This window comes from Spodoptera frugiperda, chromosome 12 (genome assembly GCF_023101765.2).
Source record: "Spodoptera frugiperda isolate SF20-4 chromosome 12, AGI-APGP_CSIRO_Sfru_2.0, whole genome shotgun sequence".
Lineage (NCBI taxonomy): Eukaryota > Metazoa > Arthropoda > Insecta > Lepidoptera > Noctuidae > Spodoptera > Spodoptera frugiperda.
The window spans coordinates 5177350-5199862 of record NC_064223.1 but is presented as its reverse complement, the minus strand read 5'-3'; the positions used below and the strand labels follow the sequence as shown (position 1 = coordinate 5199862).

Genomic DNA, 22513 nt, shown 5'->3' with positions numbered 1-22513 from the left:
TCGTATAACACGAATGGTTTGCGAGATTGTATCTCGTATATCTTATAGGCGGACGTGTGAAGAGTTAAAGACTGTATGTATAGCTGTATGTTATTGATGCAGGGAGTCTCTGGTCGTAATTTTCTCATGCATTTTGCGCAGAGTTCGCTTCCGGTATTCGAAGTCATCAACGTTTATTGGAAGCATGGCCGGCGGACTCATGCCGGAACAGTCTGGGTCGGCGAAACAGATTTGTTTGATCGACTGCTCGTCCGGCGATGCGATGAGTCACAGCCACAGTGGAGGAACGCCCTGTCCCTGTCCTTTGCTGATTAGCACTCATTACTCATCGTTTGTTAATCAGACAACAATACCCGTGCGGCTCTAGATAAGATTACGTGACGATTATGGAATCAACAATGCTTAAAAGTACGCATTCTTCAAAAGTGTTCAAAAGCAATTGTTCAGAAAAAACCATTCTCTCTCGAAACCGAATTTTGAATATGGCGGTCATTGCCAATCAAATATTGTTTTCACCATGACTAAGCAGACACTTAGCAATTTGGAGAATTTTAAATTGAAATAAAATCACTTCAACTGGCATTGAATTAAAAAAACAATATCCAATGGTTGGCTGAAACAGGTATCATACAAAAAAAAAGAAAATAACATCTGGCATGCCAAAATTTAAATTAGTTAGGTTTTTACAACAAAATAAGTCATAAATGCGTATAAATGTGTACTAAAAATACTAGTTTTTAAGAAAATTCAAACCAGACAACTGTAGGCGGCCTTTTAAAAATGATAATTTAAAAAGTAGGTTACACTAAATTAAAGATGCACATGAATTAGAAGATACGGCTTAATGTTTTCTAGGCATTTAAAGTAGTGTAAATAAATTTAAAAAACTAGTTTTCTGTAACAGATTAGGGTCGAAACTGTACGAAACGAAATGTAGAAATATGCCACTCTTTGTTATTCTGTTCGAGGTATACGTGTGACATAGGTAATGTGTAAGGTGTAATTGCAATTGATACTAAGCTATGCACCTAGCTGCGCGAGGAATATACGCAGATCGAGTATGCAATGTATCTATAATAGGGAAGGCATCCATAGCACGCATCTCTGCATATAAAAGACATAGTTAGCTGAGTTCGTTTCCATCAATGCTAATCTATGTGTACCAATAAATATGATTGGTGGGAGCCAAACGCATTCACAGCAACGGAAAAGTACCCTAATACCTACAAAACAATAGAAACATATGATTTAATTTCACTGAACGGAAAAAATCGCGTGGCTATTAATTATATAAAATCGCATAAATATTTCGCTTTAATAGCTATCGAAAACGAAGAATGAGGATTTCGTGAGTATATTTTGTTCCGTCTTTCCTTCTATTCATTCAATAGGTAACCAAAACTCGTTTCTATTTGTATTAGACGGTTTTCTCCACAAAAATATCAACATTATTATTCATTTAGATTTACATAAACCAATGCAATGCATATAATATTCTTAGGTAATATTGGTGTCTGGTCTAGCAACGTAACTCCGATAAAGTTGTTTGATTTGTTTTGCAACTGAATTAAAATAAATAATTAGGATTAGGGGAGATTGGGGTTGCTTGTCTAACTAGTGGATTACCAAAGAGCTCGTAGTACTCATAGTAGATAACCTAAAAAGCGAAATACTATCGTGAATCGGAGTATTAAGTGTAGAAAATCATCGAATAGTTCTTTCAGCGAGAGCAAGTATCAGACAGATAATGTGTTATTATAATTGAATGCATAATTTCGATAATTCCAAAGTTTGTTGTTATTAATCAGAACAAGGTTTAATTTAATAACATTTCGACGTATTAGAGTCAACATCGATGATATAATCTAATTCCTATAACACACTGGTAATACCTCTAACACCGTGGTCTTAACGCTATAATGATGTATTGTTTGCATGAGGTTATATTCTAAGCCCGAAAAATACGTTTTTTCCCCACCTGATAACTCATATCTTGCTGGCCGTGGACGGAAATTACTCAAATACCTATCACATACATTTGAATCTCGCTGGTCGGACTGCATTCTCAAAATGGATTCAACTAACAAGTAGGTATCTCGGTAATAAGAATAATCGTTAGCATCGAGGTCGCATGTTACGATACCCATTAAGACAGCCTTAGGCACGTGTCAAATTAAAAAAAAAAATAACCGCTGCACTAGAAATCGACCCTCCCGGTTACACGAGTAGGTAGGCAAGGCCCTTTGATATAACTGCTGTGTAGCATAACGAGTTGCGTGGTTCATAATTAGAGCTAATGAATTCTAGCATCAACTTTAGGTTGTACTTAGTCGAAGAGATATAAAATAAACATGAAAAATCCCATTTCGAAACATCAACAGTTGGTTATTTAGTGCACGTGTTACCAAAGCACTGCTCCCGCTTTATGTAATTGAAGCAGACTTGCATAACGAACCCACTAGACCACTTCAGGTGACATAATTTATATCCATAATACGACAAATGCCAACCGACCCTCCTTACTTACACTTTCCAATACCAGTTCCGAGTTTGGTTGTAGTATAATTAATCAGGATTGGAAACATAAACAAATACGTCATTTATGTTGTAACATTAATTTCGGTGGTTTATGTAAAATATTTAATACATTCTGACAATTTATCTTCACGGTTTACTGGCAACATTCAACTCTAATAACTAATAAGAGTTCATACACCCCAGACCTAAACACATTAATGTTTGAACGTCAACTCATTTCGCTGATTGTTATTTTATCGCATGTGTTCTTTAAAAACTAATTTGTGTAGCTGCTAACACTGTTCCAGTATGTCTGACTATTATAGCTATAACATATGTGGCAGATGACGACTGCTAGACTAGACCACGCTTCATATCCGCTAATCGATATTATTTAATTAATTCAAATTATCAATTTGTAAAGGATTCAACTAAAACAACAATTTGAATGTTGAAACCTTTTAGAAAGTCACTATAAATATTAGATTTATTATATTAGAAATATTCATATCTGTGATCTCAATTTTATATGATAATCGGTGAATGTGAAGACGGGAAACATTTCAATAGTTAATTGGATGATGGCAATATAGTATAAAGTTGCCGCTTCATTCACTATTGTAAGTAAATGGCTCAACGAGAATAACCAACAGAAGGGCGAAATTACAATAAAACCTGACGACTTCCTTTCAGTGAGTTTCACATTTCATTTAAATCTAAATTTGGTGCAGACTAAGCGAGGTCGAGAACTATATCGGTGGGTGTGAGTCACGATTGATGACGTCATGGGGTGTCGGGGCGCGCACCCCGGCTGCGTCACCCTGCGTGACTCAATGTCGCCCCCGACCGCTCGCCTTGGGCCAGACAAGCACTCAGACACAAATAAATATAAAATTGATACCCAAAATAGTGCGCGCAACGCTTTACTTTATCTCAAGCACAAAGTACTTATAATATTCTCCAAAAAATACTGTATTTATCACAAAACTTTGCGTGTTCGTTATTTACTGAAATTAGTAAATAATGTTATCTCTTTTAGTCGACCGATTTCCGGCGTTATCAATATAGGTTACGAAAGATCTTCACTCTATTTTTATTTACTTTGTTACAGACAGAACTATGTAACAGGAAATGTTTTAATAATGCACTTATAATGAGAGATAATATTATAACGCAATCAGACTGAATCACGAGGTTATGAATCATTAAATATTCTTTGCTATGGTATTTGTTGGTTATGCATTAAACATAACTTATGCAGAACTTTCTTTTATGAAGGTACCGACATGAATGCAAGCCACGTCCCAAAAATACTTGAACGCAACGTAACAATTTCACTTTCATCTTCACTAACAAAATATAAATTAACTTGCACAATACAATATTCTTTACAGCCATTAAACGAACATACCATGGTTTGGAAGACTGTGCTTTCTGATCGTAAAACCATAGTTGCTCACGCCTCGTATATATCTCGTCTTGTTTCCATTTTCCAAAGCATTTCATCACCCAATTAGGTTAAGGTTTGCACGCACTTACGATTTAAGTTACACTACATAAATTTTGAAATAGACATTTCACCACTGCCTGCAGTCATAAACACAAACATGATCAATTTCATGTACTTACGAGCAGTTTGGTAATGTTATTTAGCCACAGGTTATCAAATTAATAAAAAGGATCAAAGGTGAAAGGTTGGAAACGATAAAACATGTATATCCCATCGTTAGATTTGCAGCCACTGATCAAGTGATCATTTAATTCAGAGTCATTTAATGCTTACTTAAACTATTCTTTAGAAACGATTTTGTATGGAAAACAATTGGACTGGATTAAGGCCACCATTAGTGATACCTACAGTAGTCTCACAGAAAACTGACGTGAAACAACGCTTGCGTTGTGTGTCCCTAACAACCCTTCCCAAATTCCTAACAACCCTAATCCTCCAAAAGGCTGGCAACGCACTTGTAACGCCTCTACTTATTTCGGATGTTATTCGATTCGGGGGCGGCTCCGATTGCATACCATAAGGTGATCCGTCTGCTCGTGTAAAAAAAACAGTGTGGGCAATGATGCCAAAAACCCAGTTAGGTTGTAATATTAGCCACATTTTAAATGGTCTAAACAGAACGTGCCACCACATCAAGACTCAAGACAATCACCACCATCTTTATTCAAATCCAACGAGCACGTACGATCTTACGACATTAACTTTTGGTACTTTCTACGCTACATTGTTTTTGTTGTCTACACGTTTATGCAATAAGAAATTTAATTTAACTACTATCAAAATTCTATACAGCTTTTGACAAAATCGAGTGTTGCGCTAAACAACACTTTTTATCACGTGATGCATTTTGAATAGAATTTATAAATCATTATTAATCATATTTATTTTGGACAATGGAGACTTCCAGTAATGTGAATTTGTTTAAAATATAATTTTAAATCACATTACTAATATGCAGGTACTTAAAAATGTTAAGTACATTTTTCCTCTCCATATTGCTTACCTATATCTAAAAATAACATCATTCTATAGGCTATGTGTTTACAATATTATTTTAAATAATTATTCCGAAGCACAGGTTAGACTTGTCATAGTTGTCATGTACGAACATACTGTAAGTACTGCCTTGAGCCTAGAATTTCACGTGAATGTTGACCATGCGTGTAAGGGACCCAGAGCTGATAAGTAAAAGTGGTGGAAAGCAACTCTCGCGCCGGTAGAAAGTAACGCGAGGACACCGTTTCTCATTAATAACGATGATACAAAAATTTCATATTTTCACATAGTTGGTACTTCGTCTGCAAAGTACATTCGGGATTAATATGATATCAGCCATACCAATAAAGGAAAACAAGCGAATATACGTTATTAGTAAATCGTTCACGGTGCATGCACGGACAAGGCCTTCATAACAAAACAGTTAAGTTGTGAAAGTCGCACACGAGATCTGCGAGGTGCAACGACTTGGACCAAAACTGTGCCGAACACAACCGTTCCATTACATAAGCAACGATCGATTTGTTACAAAATCAATACAAGACCTAACAAAAATTACCATAATATTACAGGTTAGGTTATCAGACAACTGCGAATATGAAAATCCCACGATAAAAATCGAATAGCTCTGTCAAGTACGTTTGAAGTTCTTCTTTTACAACTTCCAAAGTGACCAGTAGCTGAGCTAAAGTAGGCTAAAACTGTGTAATTAAAGTTGTTTCAAAAGAGTCCTTCGTCGGCAGTTAACTCTGACCACAAGCCACCACTAAAAGTTGGACATTGCACTGCAGTTTCGCCAGACCAAGCAAAAACTATTGAAAATGTTTGAGTGAGGAGCTCTTTTGCAGACGCAATAAGCGACTGTCAATGTCCCGCAATATCGAGCAATTTTACTTGGCTAGGTTTTTTATTTTCTATTTGGTGTTGTCGAAAAACAATTTCCTAGATTAAAGATGGTTTTACCAGCATAATTTCTCATCCTTTGCATCATGATTACACTTGCATCAGTCCTCTACATCCAGCTACAGTAGAGAAGTACGTGGGAAGGCGAACGAAGACAGCCCGCGGGCGCATTGTGCAGGCCTGGATACTAAAAAACTTTTTGTCATACTATTGCTCATTGTTGAAACACAAAGGGCTTGTTTCCTGCTATTAACTTTATTCTCTGCACATTACAATAGGGCATGTGTAGCTGGTGTCATTTTATTTTCGGTTCAACATATATTCTTGTGTATTCAACAGGTATTTCATGGCAAATCAAACGTATAGCCCATTAAACTATACTATACAAAATCGTCAATCAAAACCATTAACTATGATTAGCTGATCCAGGGGAAAGTTTGCGATTGTTAATTAAAATTTAGGAGCGGCATTTTGCCATAAAGCAACAGCCACTCCTATGAATCCAGTTTCGTTTTCGATAATAATGGGATTTGTAAAAGGTTTTTTGTCTAAACTGGTTGAATGATAACGGTATCGTATAGAATAGTGTGAGAAGATTGATAGAATCAAGGTTTAGATAGCATCGTGGAATATGTGAACGGCAACATGATCGCCCCTGCAAGAGGGATATGTGATTGGATTAGCTTCCCTAAGATTTTGTACCCCTTCGTTTAAGGGAGATTGGGGACTTGAATGCAATCGAAATGCCACCGTATCGATTATTTAAGCATTCTTATAGCAATTTAGATTCGTATCACATGAGTAAACACCAACCACTCGAATGTTCGGTAAGGTAAATAATAACACTGGTGTAGGAAGGATTTGGTTCGTTCTTGAAGTCTGTTTAAAATTCTTCATTGTGTCAATAATCCGTTCCCGAAAGCAGTCCCTTCGTCATTTGTAACAAATCCGCACTTCTTGGAACAATAATACAGTACTGGCGTAGAATGTAGTTCAGCACGAGCCTCAAGTCATTGTTGGGACACGCGTGTTTCCGCTTTCTCGTGGAAAAATGCAAGCGCATTGTTGGAAAGTAAACGTAAGCACACGACGTGATTTCAAGAACATGGAGAATAAACATATGTTTATTTAATATATTGCTTGGATCGGTCATGGCGTTGTTTCTCTTGCTATTTATGTGAAGGTCTTGAAAATGTGATAGAGCAAAGAAATGAATGGCCTAAGGAATATGTGCCGTCTGGTGTAGTGAATACGGGCGCGTCAGACAGGCGCCACCCAGCCGGTCGTCCACAAGAGCCCACTGTTCTTGACGTTTCAATGTGAGTAGTGCAATTACACTAACGTATTTACCCGAGCGCCCGGTCGATCAACCACGATCTCAGTTCCCAACGATACGCATTTTTATGTTTACAATACAACTAAATGACGTAATCCACTTTAAACTCTTAGCATCGTTACATTTGTATTTGTAAGAACAATAGTGACTAATTCATGCAACATTGACCGTTGTAACATAAGAATAACGTTTTATGGACATTTTACAGGTACCCCAAACCCAAAGTATCGCCAAAAGAAAACAATCAAAATGCGCAGTACACCCACGACCTTGAATAAAATGTATCCAAGCATAAGGTTTAATAAAAAATGCCACATAATAATAAATGAAAATTAGGTACTACAAAGGTTGTGAAGAGCAGATGTGCATAATTTCACAGTAGAGCGGACGCGGGACCGGTCAGAGGGGTCGGCTAACCGCAGCAGGTGTAATGGCATCGTCCGACCATGTTACTAGGTGGGTATCGTCGGAGTACAGCAGCAATACATCTTTTATAATGCGTAGGGCGTAGGTAAACCAACGCATCATCTCGTATCTATCAAAGTTTTTATGTTTTCTCTTCCAAAATTCATTCAACATTTTTTCGAGTACATCTCTTAAGAGTTTTACGGCTGGGTAAGGTTTTATATCATGCACCTATATCCAACGGTTCGATAACATTGTCCAAATGGCCCCGTATGACGTCAGTATTTGCCGAAAACTCGCCGGAGCAGCTATTTCGGTTTCAGCGGCGCCCGAACAATATTATGATGACTGAACTGGCAAAAACGATCGGTATTTCAAGTGGCCAGAATAGAGCGATTAATGAACAATCGATGCTAAAATTAAACACCACAGTCGTAAACAGCGCACGCCTCATTAAAATACCTCTATCAAAGCTGATGACGGTTCAAATAAGTGATTTATTGTTTTCAAACCAAGTCAAGTACTACTGAAAAATTCCCACGAGAAAACATTAGGCTGATTGTGTTATGTATAAACGCAGATACATCAGCAGCAATTGATCAAAACAAAGAGTCATTGATGAAAAAATAAAACGTTCGTGTTCACTTGTTCAGTAACTATAAAAATATACAAATCTACAATTCCCGTGTTACTTTTGCGGGATTATATAAATGTGAAGAAATAGTTTGTTTAAAATTTAGATACTAAATTAAATCAACCCGGAAGAATATACATCGGATCAGATGAGCAAGAGTGCGTTAACCCACACGATGGACGCTGTTCACAATAATGTGGACTAAATGTGTAACAGGCAGGTTCCCTCGCTACTGAAAGATGCCGGTGTAAACAAACCAATTTAAAAGGCGTAAAATACATTCAGAGTACATCTGCATTCTGCAGTAACTAATAAGAACTTTGCTTTAAAAATAACATTATTGTTTGACAAAAATAGACGCTGTCCTAAAAAAGCACCGTTGCCAGTAATACTGCATCTAGGGTGACATGTGGCTGGTTATAGGGAAGGGCTTCCGATCACGGTGCATTCGTTTCGAGCACGTGTCACGCACCAGCTGTTCACATGACAAAATTATATCAGAACCGAATACATTCAAACGAATGTAACCTTGTTACTTGAATTTAAAGAGTTCGTAGTTACATTTCAACATGACTTTAGATTGTATAAAAAGTCTTTGAAATTAAACACCAGTTCTCAATGAGAAAAGTTTTTCAACTTGCACTACGGCCGTATCGATTCATGCAATACCTATTCATTCGGACGGCTGAATCACAAAACAGCACATGAGAGAGAACATGTTACGAACAAGTGACGCATTCAACTTGCCTAGGAAACAAGTGTTGTATTATTGTACGATATTACATTGAAAACTCATATAAACAATGAAGATAAAACAAACTATGCAATAAATAATTTGCATCTAATGAACGTTAATAGAAAAACCGAAAATGTAGTAAATAGGTTTCTTGTCTGACGTAGATTTCCTTTCACAATTGAACCTTGAAAATATTATAGTGTTGGTAAGCAGCTGCGCGGACAGACGTTGAGTAGAGCCGGCAACATCGTGCAAAGGCAAATTCTCACGCGGAATGCGCGCAATCATAACCTTACGGGGAATTCACATAAGACTTATTGTTCACAAAAGCAAGGGGAACTTTTCTTAGATAGCATCCACTAATGACGTACATTTGCATGGAAATACACGGCATTTTCAATGTTCCAAGTTATTTATAACTATCTGGAATGCTGAACAGCTATACAGAAGGAACTTGTAATAACTATCTTCGGAATAGTAGTTACCTAGTTTATTATTTTTAATTCCAATTCCTTCGATAACCTTAGAATGTTTAATGTACGGAGCAAATCTCACAGAATTGTTCCTATAGATCACTTCCTCAATCCCACTGAGTCCGATAACTGCCTACGCGATATAACACAGTCCACTTTACCGTTTAACGTGGATGGCTTCCAAGTAAGCGTGATGAGAACAACAACAAAGTTAAAAGCCACGTTCACCTGCACTATGGAATGTGAATGCATGAACCTTACACTATGAAGATGCTATAGCTCGATTATATTGACATGTTCATGCAGTGTCTTCTAGTTGCGCTGGAACCTTTCACTGAACATCAAGCGTGACGTAAGTGTATATTCGTACGTACAACGATTCGATTGTGAGAAGTAATGTTGAAAACCATTTTCTAGAAAAATCGTAGTTAACAATGCGTGGCCAGTAAATTAAGGTGAGTAGTTAATCTCGGCTGATATCACGGCCGAGTTTGCAATCATAAATACGAGAATTTCTAGGAGAGCGAGTCAGGTGTGACGGCTGCAGTGGAGGTGGAGCGCGACACATCACCCACTTGTGCGAGGGAGGTCCGGTCCGGCGCAACACCACCTCGACACTTTCGCTTACTATCCTCATTTGTTATATCAGAACTTGATAAAACAACTCGTAGACTATTATGCAAAATCTTATTACGAAATAGGTACCTGCATTTTCATTAATATCAAATATCTTTACCATAATGTTCAGCTTCATAAAACCACAGTTGGACCATCAAAGCTCTGTTTGTAAATAGTTATATTCAGAAAAGATACTGTAAAGACGTCGTTGTGAGTACAACATCTAGTACGCAACATGACGCTGGAAAAGATCGACGCACTCAAAGGCATTCGTTATAACGATAATATCTTTATAGCAGCCGGTGTTGCGAATACGAATGAGAATGAACTGCCCCAACTATACTTGTACTGGACGTACTCGGCATGTAGTAACGTGGCCTTGCTGCCGCGGAATATTCTGTTATGACCACTACATATCATGACCTAATTGCTGGGAATCAGGAAGTTTGCAAATTAATCAGACAAGACGGTAAACAAAGCCAATCTCTAATTACAAATACAAACATTGACTCTAATGATTTAACAAGTAAAACCATCACGGATGGAAGTGCATTTCATGCTTCGAACTGCACATGCAAGACTCCATCAAACCGGTTGTCTATCTTTAACCTCTTGCCGCATCGTAAATATGGAGAAATACTTGAACGAAATCGTATCCATATAAGCTTATGATCAACTAATAGAACATTATCGACAGATTGAATGCAGCGTAACCGATAACTTTTTATCTAACCAAATATAGTTTATCTACTGAAAATTCTCACGATCAACGAAAGATATTGAAATGTCGATAGATTCCTTCAAGGTGTTAACGTATTTTTAAACTACAAACATGCGGTGATAATAAACAGTTCCGAGTGATAGAAGATAAAAGATAGTTTACTTTCGGCTCGTTTCGTCGATTGAACTCGAGTTCATGCAATCATCTTAATGTTCCTCCGCATATAGTGGTGCGTCGATTGAATTGAAGCGAAGCAACAGGAAATCGATCTTATGCCAGAGGCTAATGGCTATGTAAACACCAGTAATGTGCAGGACGGGCCCTCCGCTTCCAGTTACGATCGATAATGAAGTTTCTAAGTTTGTAGGTTTTGAAATATAAAAGTTTAGATCTACAAGATTTCATATTTATCCATTATTACTACGTAATCCATTTTAATGATATTATTCTAATAAATAAAGACATGAGGTTTTTTCGAAAAGAAGATAACTAGTTAATTTTCTCAATCATGCAAGATTGTAATAAATGTTTGACAATCACTTTTGATAGACATTGATAGCCAAGTAACTAGCTAGTTTTAACTGAGTCATTGCCTGTTAAAGTATAGTAACGTGCATTAAATTGCGTAACAATTACCTATTCGTCAGAAACAAAAACAAACGTTAATTAACACGTTTATGCCTATCTAATTGGCTGCGGAAAACTAAGTGTAAACTCAATGTGGCTAGACGTTTCCGCAATTTTTCTTTCTGATCACATTCGTCCTTCACAATGTTATTTGAGAATCTTTAGATGTCCGTGTTAACGGAATCAAACTTGATTCCATTGTTTTTATCAAAAGAATAAAAGTGTCCGGACACCTGCAAGTGAATAACCTCGAACTTGAACGTAGAAACAGTTGCCACATGTAAACAGAAGCGTGGTGTGGTGTGGCAGATGAAACTCTTGTTGACGAAAGGTGCGGTCCGGAGCGTGCGTTGGCTAGCACGTGCCGCCCGGAGAAATCCTGCTGTACATTTCCGAGCCACTGACACACACATGCTCGTTGTGCCTATTTCTATTTTACGTACGTACGCACTACCGACAACTATAATTTGTATCCACTTTTTAAAACGCTTTTAAAGCGCCTTCTCTCCGCATCGACAGAGACTATAGCAGCGATGATGCTGATCAAAGTTTTATCTTAAGGAGAACAAAGTTCAAATTGAATAACTTCATGGTGCAAGCTATCCAGCGCATCGAAGGCAGGAAAGCAACACGATCTGTCTTACGAGATGTCGGGATTGCAACGCAGTGAGATAAACCGAAGTAATATTAACTAGTACGATTAACCCAGCTCGTTAGTTCACGTGTTTCAAACTTCCTGCTCCAAGCTTACCGTGCCATGCGTCACTAACGGTTTTGCAAGAACTGCTTTTCTTTACTGCGCAACGGCAACATTCCGTTAAAATAAAAATAATGGGATAATTCCTTAACCAGCATAAGCTGTGGCAGACTTCTTGGTAGAACTTTTCAACAACACGGTAGGCAAATAGGAATAACATCTAATAAACCTTATCTACAAAAAGAGTAACAGACTTCCAACTGTATGTACTTTTTTATAATAACTAATTCCAAACTTCTTGGCATGCATGTGTAAATATTTTTAAGTAACAAACTGTGTCATTTTTACACGAATAAAAATCAGAGCGATGACTTAGGTTAAACCCCACTGAAACCGCAATGTAGGTTTTTAAGACGTCATTACTAACTTACTGCGTACGCAACACAAATTCTTTAAAGCTGACTGTATCCATAATTCATTGAAATCATCAATTAACAAAAATGCAACAATAATTTAAATAACTAATTCGGTATAACTAGGAAACACAGACTCGTGCATGAACATCCAACTCATGATGTCATGCCATATGGGTAGAACGAAGAACTTTCGCGATCGAACCGACTACCTGATGATTACATAAGAATTGTTATAGTTTTATCCGTTTAGTCTACATTTCTCTGAAATCTTTACACTTCCTAATCCACTTTTTTAAAGATTGCGTGCTGGTGCAGTACAGTTTTGGAACCGTATAACAAGCGAGTGCGCACCGGAGCAACAGTAATTTTCTTCGCCTTATCATTACTCTAACGCCTCACATCCATCAGACCACAAGCCGCTTGCATTGTTTTCTCATGGTCTTGCGAACAAGCTTTTTGATATAAGTTATTTACGTCTGTGGGAAGACGTTGGACTTCGCGTGTTGTCCTTACGTAATATCAAACTTTCAATACATTCATCGAGTAGTATTTACTGTTGCGACACAAGTTTATTGCTTTTCATCGTCACTAGTAACAAAACAATGCTATGTAATTTTAATGTCTAAGAGTCAATGCACAGTCACTTGAATAGGTCGTGACATTTACGACAGACGACTGAGGATGATGTATCAGGCTTCACTACTCAAGTCCCGTCGCAGCACGACATCGAAGATTATCTCAACCGATACATTTAGTTACACTTTCTCGTAATGTGCAAATTCCATGTGTTTTAACTTTCGCGAAGAATGTAACGGCCCATGAACACCAGTTACTTGGCATTTGCATCCTACTGCGCTGCGGGGTAAAGGCTTCTTCGCTCCTCTTTGCATTTTGTTATCGTTTGCAAGTTTACCTTAATTGATTTCGGTAACAACTCAGACTTTATTACAACGACATTAAAGTAACAAGTTACTCATTGATGTTGTTATGATATCATGTCATAATAGTTACCATTTCGATAACAACGCCGATAACGGAGTTGAATGAAAGCATCAAAGAGAATGTTTCATTGACAGAATTGCTATAGTTAATCGAGTATACCAAGGAACAGTAAAGGTTAGAAAGACGTACGGTAGTAGAGGGAGGATACTATTCCTTCCAACGTATGGGATTTCAAAAATAACACAGTTCACAAGATGCTAAAACTGCCTACTTGACGTACGTTGAATATTTCATAACATAGTTAGGTATTTTACACCTTATATTATTCTCTATAGAATTGTTTTTTGCTTGACTTTATTCACGTTATACTTAGGCATTATTTGGCGCGGTCCTGCTTATTCTGGTCGAACCGGTTATACGCCTGGCTTTGCGACTGGACCTGCTACCACTCGCCAAATGAGTCGTGCGCGCGCCTACGTCGCAAATATGTTATGGCAGTATGTATTCAACAAACAGAGCTAAATAAACTCCATAAACATGTTGGCTATTCACTAATTCGACTGTAGTTACCAAACACTAACAAATGTCTCAAAGACCTTGAAATGTCACTATGAACTTAGTAAAATAGTGCTGCGCAGGTGTGGCTGCCATCAAGATTATTGAGGGTAGTGTTTCTAAAGGTCACACCTAAATGTAATTCGAACCTGATCCAATTAACTTGGTCCATTATACCGGCTGGGCATGCCACTAGCGAAACGTGCATTTTTAAAACCTTTTAGATTAACACAACAAAACGAAGCACTATAAAAGTAAATTCTGGTCGATTTCGAAGCAGATGACTTCTAATAAAATTTTATAGGTAGTAGTTCTCATCTGTTTGAACGAATCAAACAAATTGGTTTGAGTTTATCGGTTTCACTTTCAGCATATTTTTATACCGGTCATTATTATTGGAGAATTTTAGGTTCTTTTATGAGAGATATAAAAACAAATTTGTAATCACCTGTTCCACTTGGTTTGGATCATGATCCACGTTATTGAGTGAACACACACCCTAGTTAAGAAAGGGCGTGTGTTCTCTTATAGGTAATTAAAAAGTAATTAACTAGTTAATTATTATAGCTATCTGGCAGGGTCCCAAAATGATGTGCCATTAACTATGTATAAATAACGAACAATATGTTGTTTTGTCGTAGTAAACAATATGTACATTATTATAATGACATCATCGTGAGTTCGGCAAGAAACCCATAATAGGCAGGCATCTTTTTTTATTTTGACCAGCCCACAATCAGAAACTCGCTTAATTTTTAAAGGCACGCTGCGAAGAGCCATATTGGAAAACAAGTTTTGGTTTTTACGAAAAAAAAAAAGTGGAACTAGAGTCATGTCCTTTAGACGTGCCATTTGAAATCACAGGAATTTGGAAAAACCTAGTGTAGTTATGAATGTTATTGAATAGGTATTACCTAAATGAAAATGATATTTATAAAGCCAAATAGTTAGCATATCTTAAAGGTCGCAGCATCTGTAAAAATAAAAAAAGTCCTCTTGCCAAAAGGATGTATAAAGATAAGATTTTATCGTATTCGAAGGAAATATTTTGTGAGGAAAAACGTCTAGTTACAGTACGATTCGTTCGTCTGGGTTTTTGCGAAGTCTAGACCGTAACGAGATAACTTTAAACGATTTCCGACGATTGACAATTTTATATCGAAACTTCATTCGCTATCGCAATAGCTTCAACAACAGATCTACAAACATTTATTGTATACACTTATGTCTGTTTAACGTCTATTGGGACTTTAGATTGCTGATACAACCCGGTGCCCTAGTAACTACGTGTCAATAGAAGCCAATCAAGCGCAATGTTTCTTCCGAGGACGTAATGACGTGAAATCATTGCTCGCCAACCACTAAGTATTGATCATTCACTAGTGAGCCTAAAACCTACATACTTAACAGCATAATTAGATTACTTAAAGACACTTCCGCAATAAAATAGACATTTGAGACTGCAATTACAGAAAGATAACCGTACTTGTTAGAATTTATGTAGATTTGCTTCATCATCGGTCATAAAAGTAGGCTGTACTTGGTGGATGAGGCTGAATGTAATCAATGTAACTGTAAAGCACTTTGGAATCGAAGGGACCGTACTGATTGATGTGTGAGGCCGTTTAACCAGATAAGTAATTGGTGGAGATAAAGAGGGGGCATTACTGACACTGGTGCACCAAAGGAATGCACGGTTGGTTAAAACTTAAATCTCGTTTATGGAGTATTTTATAGCCAGTATTTTATATACTGCAGCTACTAGCACAAGGCGTCTATGATTTACTAATATTTCGCTTTCTTACGGTACATAAAATACCTCACAAACGATGCAGCAAAACATCATAGAAACATTATCATATTAGGTATAATAACTTTGTGAATCGATGACATAACGTAATCTAATCTAAATGAAAACGCATATATTATCGATAAATGAAAGAAAGGCGAAAGTTTCTGACTTGAGAATACCATTCGACGAGACGAGAGAATACGTGACTCGCTAACTAAGTAAATATGCAATAACAAACTGAAATATTGATTTTGTGCGGCGGCGGTGGGATTCAAAGCCCACCATAGAAGCCTATATATCTGTGACTTATTCTCTTATAACTTAGAGCCTACTGTTTAGCGATTTTAGAAACGCAAGACGATGTAGAAGGTCGTCCAACGGATTTTCAAATCGATATCAGCAGTTCTCGTTGGCTGGGCTTACACCGTACTTATGTTCGTTGTATCTGACTGTGGCCGCTATCCAGGTCGCGTTACAAAACGCTTAGCGAACTAGTTCAGGGACACCACTGTAATTGAATTGTACATGATACTGGCTACCGACTGCCGAGTAATGTCAATTTATTGCTATTTCACTTTTTTTGCTATACTGCTGTTTTAATATTATTTCGCAAAGCCTGCTTCAATGCTGCTTCGCTTTAAATCTCCAAAAATTTTACATTTATGTTAAACACAAAACTTTCTCTAAGTAAGAGCTACTAAATTGAATAATATTAAGTGGTTAGTTCGTTACTGCCTAATTACCGCTAACCTTGAAAGGTGGCCGGCTTCTGGCTTAGATTTGTTAGTTACTTATTTGTTTTAATTTTTAAATCGTAAGTAAAGATGCGAGACACATTTGTGAGAATGTTAAACGGATCATTTCTGCATCAGGAGTCCGTCTCAATAATGATAGGTAGGTGCAACGAATGGACCATTTCACAACTAGGCAGCAAGTCGAGCGGAATGCGGGCCGCCACCGGCCTTGCAGCTTGCCAACACTGACCACTCTCGCACACTTATAGATCCAAATAGATACACTATCAGCGACACAAAGTGTTGCTGTACGCGTACAGAGTACGATGACCCTAATGTCAATCTTCGCTATTTATTAGCGACTCAAACACTCGGTCGGTTAGGCCATTAAAAAGCAAGTTGACATCCTAGACCTATAAAATATAGATAACGCGGCGTTTCGCGCGTATAAATTAAATAAAAAAATATCTAGGCAGGAAAAAGGTGCGTTAGGCATCTGTTCAGCCATTTGCATTAAACAGGTGATCAAATTCAAAAAAGTAAAACCAAAACTTTTACATTTTTGACCTTGATACATGTTTAGTCAACTAGCTGTATTTTTCATTTTCACAAGTCTAGATAAAGCCTAATGTGCTCAATTCTTTTGCAAGGTCTGTCTGTGTGATTTACATTGAAAAGTCTAATGAAAAGTTATTGAATGAAATTGTTATGAACTAACAAATGATATAAATACGTCAATAAGACAATGGCGGTGCTTTTTGGAGGGAATTTTATTATTGATGATGGCATGGTGCCTTGCAAAGGTATGTAAGCAACAAAGATAATTAGCACACAATGTACTGGGTAGGCACATTATGTTCCAACCAATACCCATTGTTTGCTTGATGGATTCGGAATTCAGAACAAACCAACAAACTGTTGCTATTTAAAAGCATTTTAAACTGTTTCTCTTTATGTGTAATGATCATTTTGTGCCAGTATGTCATTACTTATCTTTAATTACTCATTTTAAACAACACTGGAATTTTACAGTTCATGTACCCTTTGTTAAACGAAATAAGTTACACTAAATAATAGAATATTTTATGTATTAGAGTACAGTACAAAATGATATCATACTGTAGACAAACACTGACCCAGATATGAGGCTGGAATATAACCCAATAATTTGACACTGAATCTCAAGGTGCTTATAACAACTTGATGATATAGTTACTGTGAGTCATAATTATAAGTTCACAAGTTTAATTCCACTAATGTATACCTACATAGGTACCCAAGTACTTAATTAACAAAAAGTGCTTAGGAATATGACATGGAAAATTAATTTTGTGGTTTTTAACATGATTCATTAGAGGTTATTACAAAATTTCAATGGAAAATCCGTAGGAATCACAATTAAGTTAATGGTTATGATAAGGTAAGTATGGTCAGGTTGCTACCTGTGTTGACAATGATTCAACAGGTCCCTTAATTTCAATTTCTATTAGTTAATAATGAGGAATTAATTGCCTCCATACTTCAAAGACATTTTTTTTTATTAATTTTAAAGAATTCAAATTCTGAATAATTTTCTAAAATGCCAGCAATAGCATTGGTATTCTTAACTGTAGTTTAGAAAATCAAAAGAAAGCTTTGAAATTAGAATATTCATTGGAATTTACAAATTTTTATTTGGCATTAAGCTAATGTTTTACATAGTTACACAATCAACCATCATTTAAAATTAGATTCATAATATAAAATTGTAAAAAACAGAAGTAGCTATAGAATGTAACAATGTATTTGCATTTAATATGTTTTCAAATGTGGAATGTTAAAGAAAATGTGTAATGATTGAATGAACATGTAGGTATTTACTACAAAGTTATGTATAATAAGTTATTCAAGTTTACTAATGGAATGCCTGAGTCAAAGATTTACTTCTAGATACTTGATTCTACACTAATATTGTACCAGCCACTCTCAATTGCATAGTTTTAAATTACCTATTCTAATTATTTTATTTTATTCAAAAAGTATCTTCATTAATATTTAAGAGTGAAAGTTTAGTAGCTGATTTTTATTTTCACTGCCATTTACCAGAATCAGAAATTTTCTTTTAATCTTTTCTTATAAGATTGGTTCAAAATTTCAATTAAAATATATTCTTTTTACATTTATAGACCTCTGCAGAATTCTGGTCAAAAGAGCATCTTATGCTAAGCCTGATAGATTAAAAATGTTTTTTTTTTATTGTACTCTAGCAACAGTACTTTTTTTCATGGACCTTTTTAAAGGCATAAAGGAATAAAGAATGGAACTACGATGTGATGATACTATCAAAATGTGAATGTACATTAAACTCAAATTCATATGCACTTGTAGAAAGTTGGTGAACAAACTACCTACTGGATATTACGTCTGTGGAAAAATAAAAATGTGGAAAATTTACAACAGTTACGAGTTCACATTCCGCTTATCTCGCGGTGAAAAAATGCACCGCTGTTATTCGCTTAAATTTATTTGCGAACTCCAAACAAACTATGATTAAACTTTCTACTTCCGAAAATCTAATAAAACATACATCTCCTGCTTTACATTATTACCCTACTACCTGCATTTGTTAGATCATTAAATACCGCAATGATCCAGTGCATATACTATGTACGTTTACTCATAACAACAGCAGCTATACAATTTACAATTTGCTGAACAACCGACACGGAATTATAATGTCGTAGTCACTTACCCAAAGCTCAATACCCCAATTCATTTTCACGGCAATAGTATCCACACTTACACAAAAAAACACATTGAAGCTTCACTAAAACACTACAGTTGATAACAAGTAAAATTACGAAAATATTTCCACTATTATGTTGTTTTTTATCACTACCACCATTTCAAAACACATTCTATAGAAATAAACATGGCTGACTGACATGACATTTCGAAAGACTGGCTACATTGCACTGAGCGAGTGACGGACGGAAGTCCGAAAAATAATAGTGGTTTTTTGCAGGTTGTCTATGGATAATGTTGCCAGGTTTTGATGAATTCCATTATTTAAAGGAAAAATAAAAATTCATGATTATAAATAATACGTGTTTATTATACATTGCAGTATTAAGACACAAATATTTTAATATGTCTTTGAGTGTTGGCACTGCGTGGTTGCAATAAAGATCCATCTGAACCTCGACGAACAAGAGCGGTCCGACGAACTTCCTGAAACAAAATTATACGTTTTATATAGCAAAATTAAATTTAAATAAAATTCAAAACTGACAGATTACATAAATAAAAAATATGTACTTTGACGGGTTCCAATATGGCATGATGACTAGATCTTCGAGAAGTTGGAGGACCAGTAATCGATGAACCTCGTGACGATGGTAGTGGACTCTGAAAGCATAATGTTTGTTACTCGAATGCCCCACTTATTCTAATACAAATATATAATTAATTAAATGTACCTTAAATGTCGGAATGAAACCAAAATCAGATGGCAACGGTTGAGTTTGGATACTATGCATTCCTTCTTCTGACGCTACGGATACTATTGAAGGTCTGGCAGATAGTTGTTGAGCTAATAAGAGTGGATCCGTATCTAATAAAAAGAAATATTATAATTAACAAAAACTCATAATTATTATGACGGTTCCAGTATTAGAACTTTTAGACGTAATACAATATTTCAAAATTATTTTTAAAAGAACTGACCTATATTCATTCCTTTTGCAACTCGACTTGCTTGTACAAGTTTACCCGCACTTCGCCTGAATCTTATTCCTTTTTCAGCTTCTCTTCTTAATCTTTGAGCAGCAGCCGCTGATTCTGCTACAGCTTTAGCCATAGATCCCATTCCTGATCTCTTCAAATTCAAGTCCACTATATAACTCAAACATATAGCATTTGAAAGAGTACTGTCACTTGGCTGAAAAGATAATTTGTAATAGAGTATTTGGCTACGCAACGATCGTTATCAGAAACTGAAGTAAATCATACCTGCCCAATATTATTCACACTTATATCAAGTGAACGTAGTGGAGTTTTTACTAAACCTATTGCTCGTGCCAGTAATTCACCACATGTTGGAGGATTTTCTGCACTTGTAGTTGACCACACTCCGGCTGGTGACTTCATTAAAGGACCGGGTGTTATTCCACAACCCGATATATTCAAACTGTAACGTATAAAGGTTGTACAATTAAAGTGCTTGAATAAATATGTATTATCTATTAACGTAAGAACAGATAGGTAGCGGATTGTAACCTTGTTAAATTGCACCCTCTTGCAATTGATACGGCTACATGGGCAATTCCTTCAGATCCAAGTTTTGTATTTAGTCGTAAGTCGAGTGTTCGAACCCCACAACCGGAGTGGTTCAGAGCATGTGATATACTCTCAATACCAGAAGGACCTGTAACAAAACAAAACAACGAATTGTATTATAATCACGCAATTTTTATATAGCTACCTTGCTTACGACCAATTAATTTGTTAAATACCAAATATGTTATCTGCCAAAATAAGAGTTCGCAAAGCGTCACGTCTCATTATAAATTTTCCAATGGATGAAGCACCATCATCACCGATTTTGCAATGACTGAAATCCAGCACTTCTAGCTTTAAGTTTTCAGAAAGACCTCGCAGAATGTACTTCACTCGTTGACAATTCATATCAGTCCTTGTAATCCTAAAATTAATAATAATAGCAGTTAATATTTTGAAAATGATTATGAATAATAAAGAAAGCATAATTATAAGATAAATACCTCAAAAATTTCAGTTGTGCACATTTTTCCAGACCACGAGCCAAGTTTTTAGCATCATTATTAGTAAATTGAAATTGATCAGGACGGTACTGAACTCCAATAGACCGCAACTGATAAGTTATATGTAATTCAACCAAGTTAGACAAACTTCCTAGAGCCGCATGTAGAGATATGTGATCTGAAAGTTATAAAGTGCCAGAAATTATTTAATTATTAATATGACGAATACAAGAAGAGCATTCCTCATATCTCACCTCTAGAGATTACTTCATTATCTTTTGATTGTTGTTTATTTCCGTTTGGCCTTTGATTGGTCACTAAATGAGCTAATTCTGGTGAAGCCATCCTTTGAACCGGAATATCAGTTGGTATCAAACTACGGATTGATAATTTTTGTATGTATGGTCCACAGAGCTTCACTAAAGTTGTAATCTAAGTGAAAATCAATAAATATTATTTTTAAAGTTATACATGTGGTAATCCTGTAACCAGAGGCACATTTTTTGTGCATAGATCTATTTGGTACAAATAAAATATGGTTTCTACTGACCTTTTCTGGATCATACTGTCTAGGATTTGTATTTTCTAATATATCAGCAAAATGGCGTTCCATGAAAGCATTTATCCATTTTTTATCATCAGCCAAAAGTGGTGAATCCGAGAATTTAGAGTGATAGCATCTTTTCCAAAAGATATCACTTTTGATGTTATCCACTAAAATCTGAAGAGGAACATCGGTATCTAAGATTTGCAGGAAAAGTTCACGATCTTTGGCAATTAGTTGCTCTAATTTTGGATAACCTGCAACAAAACATAACCAATATTATACCAATTTAATAAGTACCAACAGAATAATGGTAAGCTTGAAATTAAATTAAATATAGGATAATTTTTGGTGAGGTGTACATTTAAAATTCATACCCATCCAATTTTCTGCCAACTTCTCAATACAGATAGATACTAGTGATTTTGGAATATTAGAATCCCAATCGAAAATTTCTGATTTGATTTTTCTTTGTGGTTCTATAACTTCAGTATGTTTGTAAGCTAAATAAGTAGTAAGTTTCACACTTTCTGGAAACTTCATGATTGAAATCTCGATAAACTTTTAATTTAGACTTCAATAGTGTTTCTAGTTAAA

At 36.1% G+C, this 22513-nt stretch overlaps 2 protein-coding genes across 5 annotated transcripts in view; both read right to left on the bottom strand.

Annotated features, from left to right (window-relative positions):
• LOC118262538 (formin-binding protein 1-like) overlaps positions 1-19586 on the bottom strand; it is a 38250-nt gene extending 18664 nt beyond the window's left edge. For 3 of the 4 annotated variants that reach the window (XM_050697167.1, XM_050697168.1, XM_050697170.1), the window contains exon 1: positions 19344-19579. In XM_050697167.1, coding sequence (XP_050553124.1) covers positions 19344-19367 — 24 coding nt within the window. In that variant the 5' untranslated portion in view covers positions 19368-19579. Of the gene's footprint in view, positions 1-19343 lie in introns of all 4 variants that reach the window. The other variant, XM_050697169.1, reaches the window with a different exon arrangement.
• A 105-nt stretch (positions 19587-19691) lies between these two features.
• LOC118263091 (dynein regulatory complex subunit 5) lies at positions 19692-22481 on the bottom strand. Its single transcript, XM_035574875.2, has 11 exons — positions 22294-22481; positions 21923-22173; positions 21627-21804; positions 21373-21550; positions 21106-21293; positions 20870-21017; positions 20603-20780; positions 20318-20531; positions 20071-20204; positions 19910-19999; positions 19692-19822 (listed from the first exon to the last, which is right to left on the bottom strand). The coding sequence occupies exons 1-11, from the start codon at positions 22457-22459 to the stop codon at positions 19721-19723; spliced, it is 1827 nt and encodes a 608-aa protein (XP_035430768.2). The 5' UTR covers positions 22460-22481; the 3' UTR covers positions 19692-19720.
• Between the last annotated feature and the right edge of the window lie 32 nt (positions 22482-22513).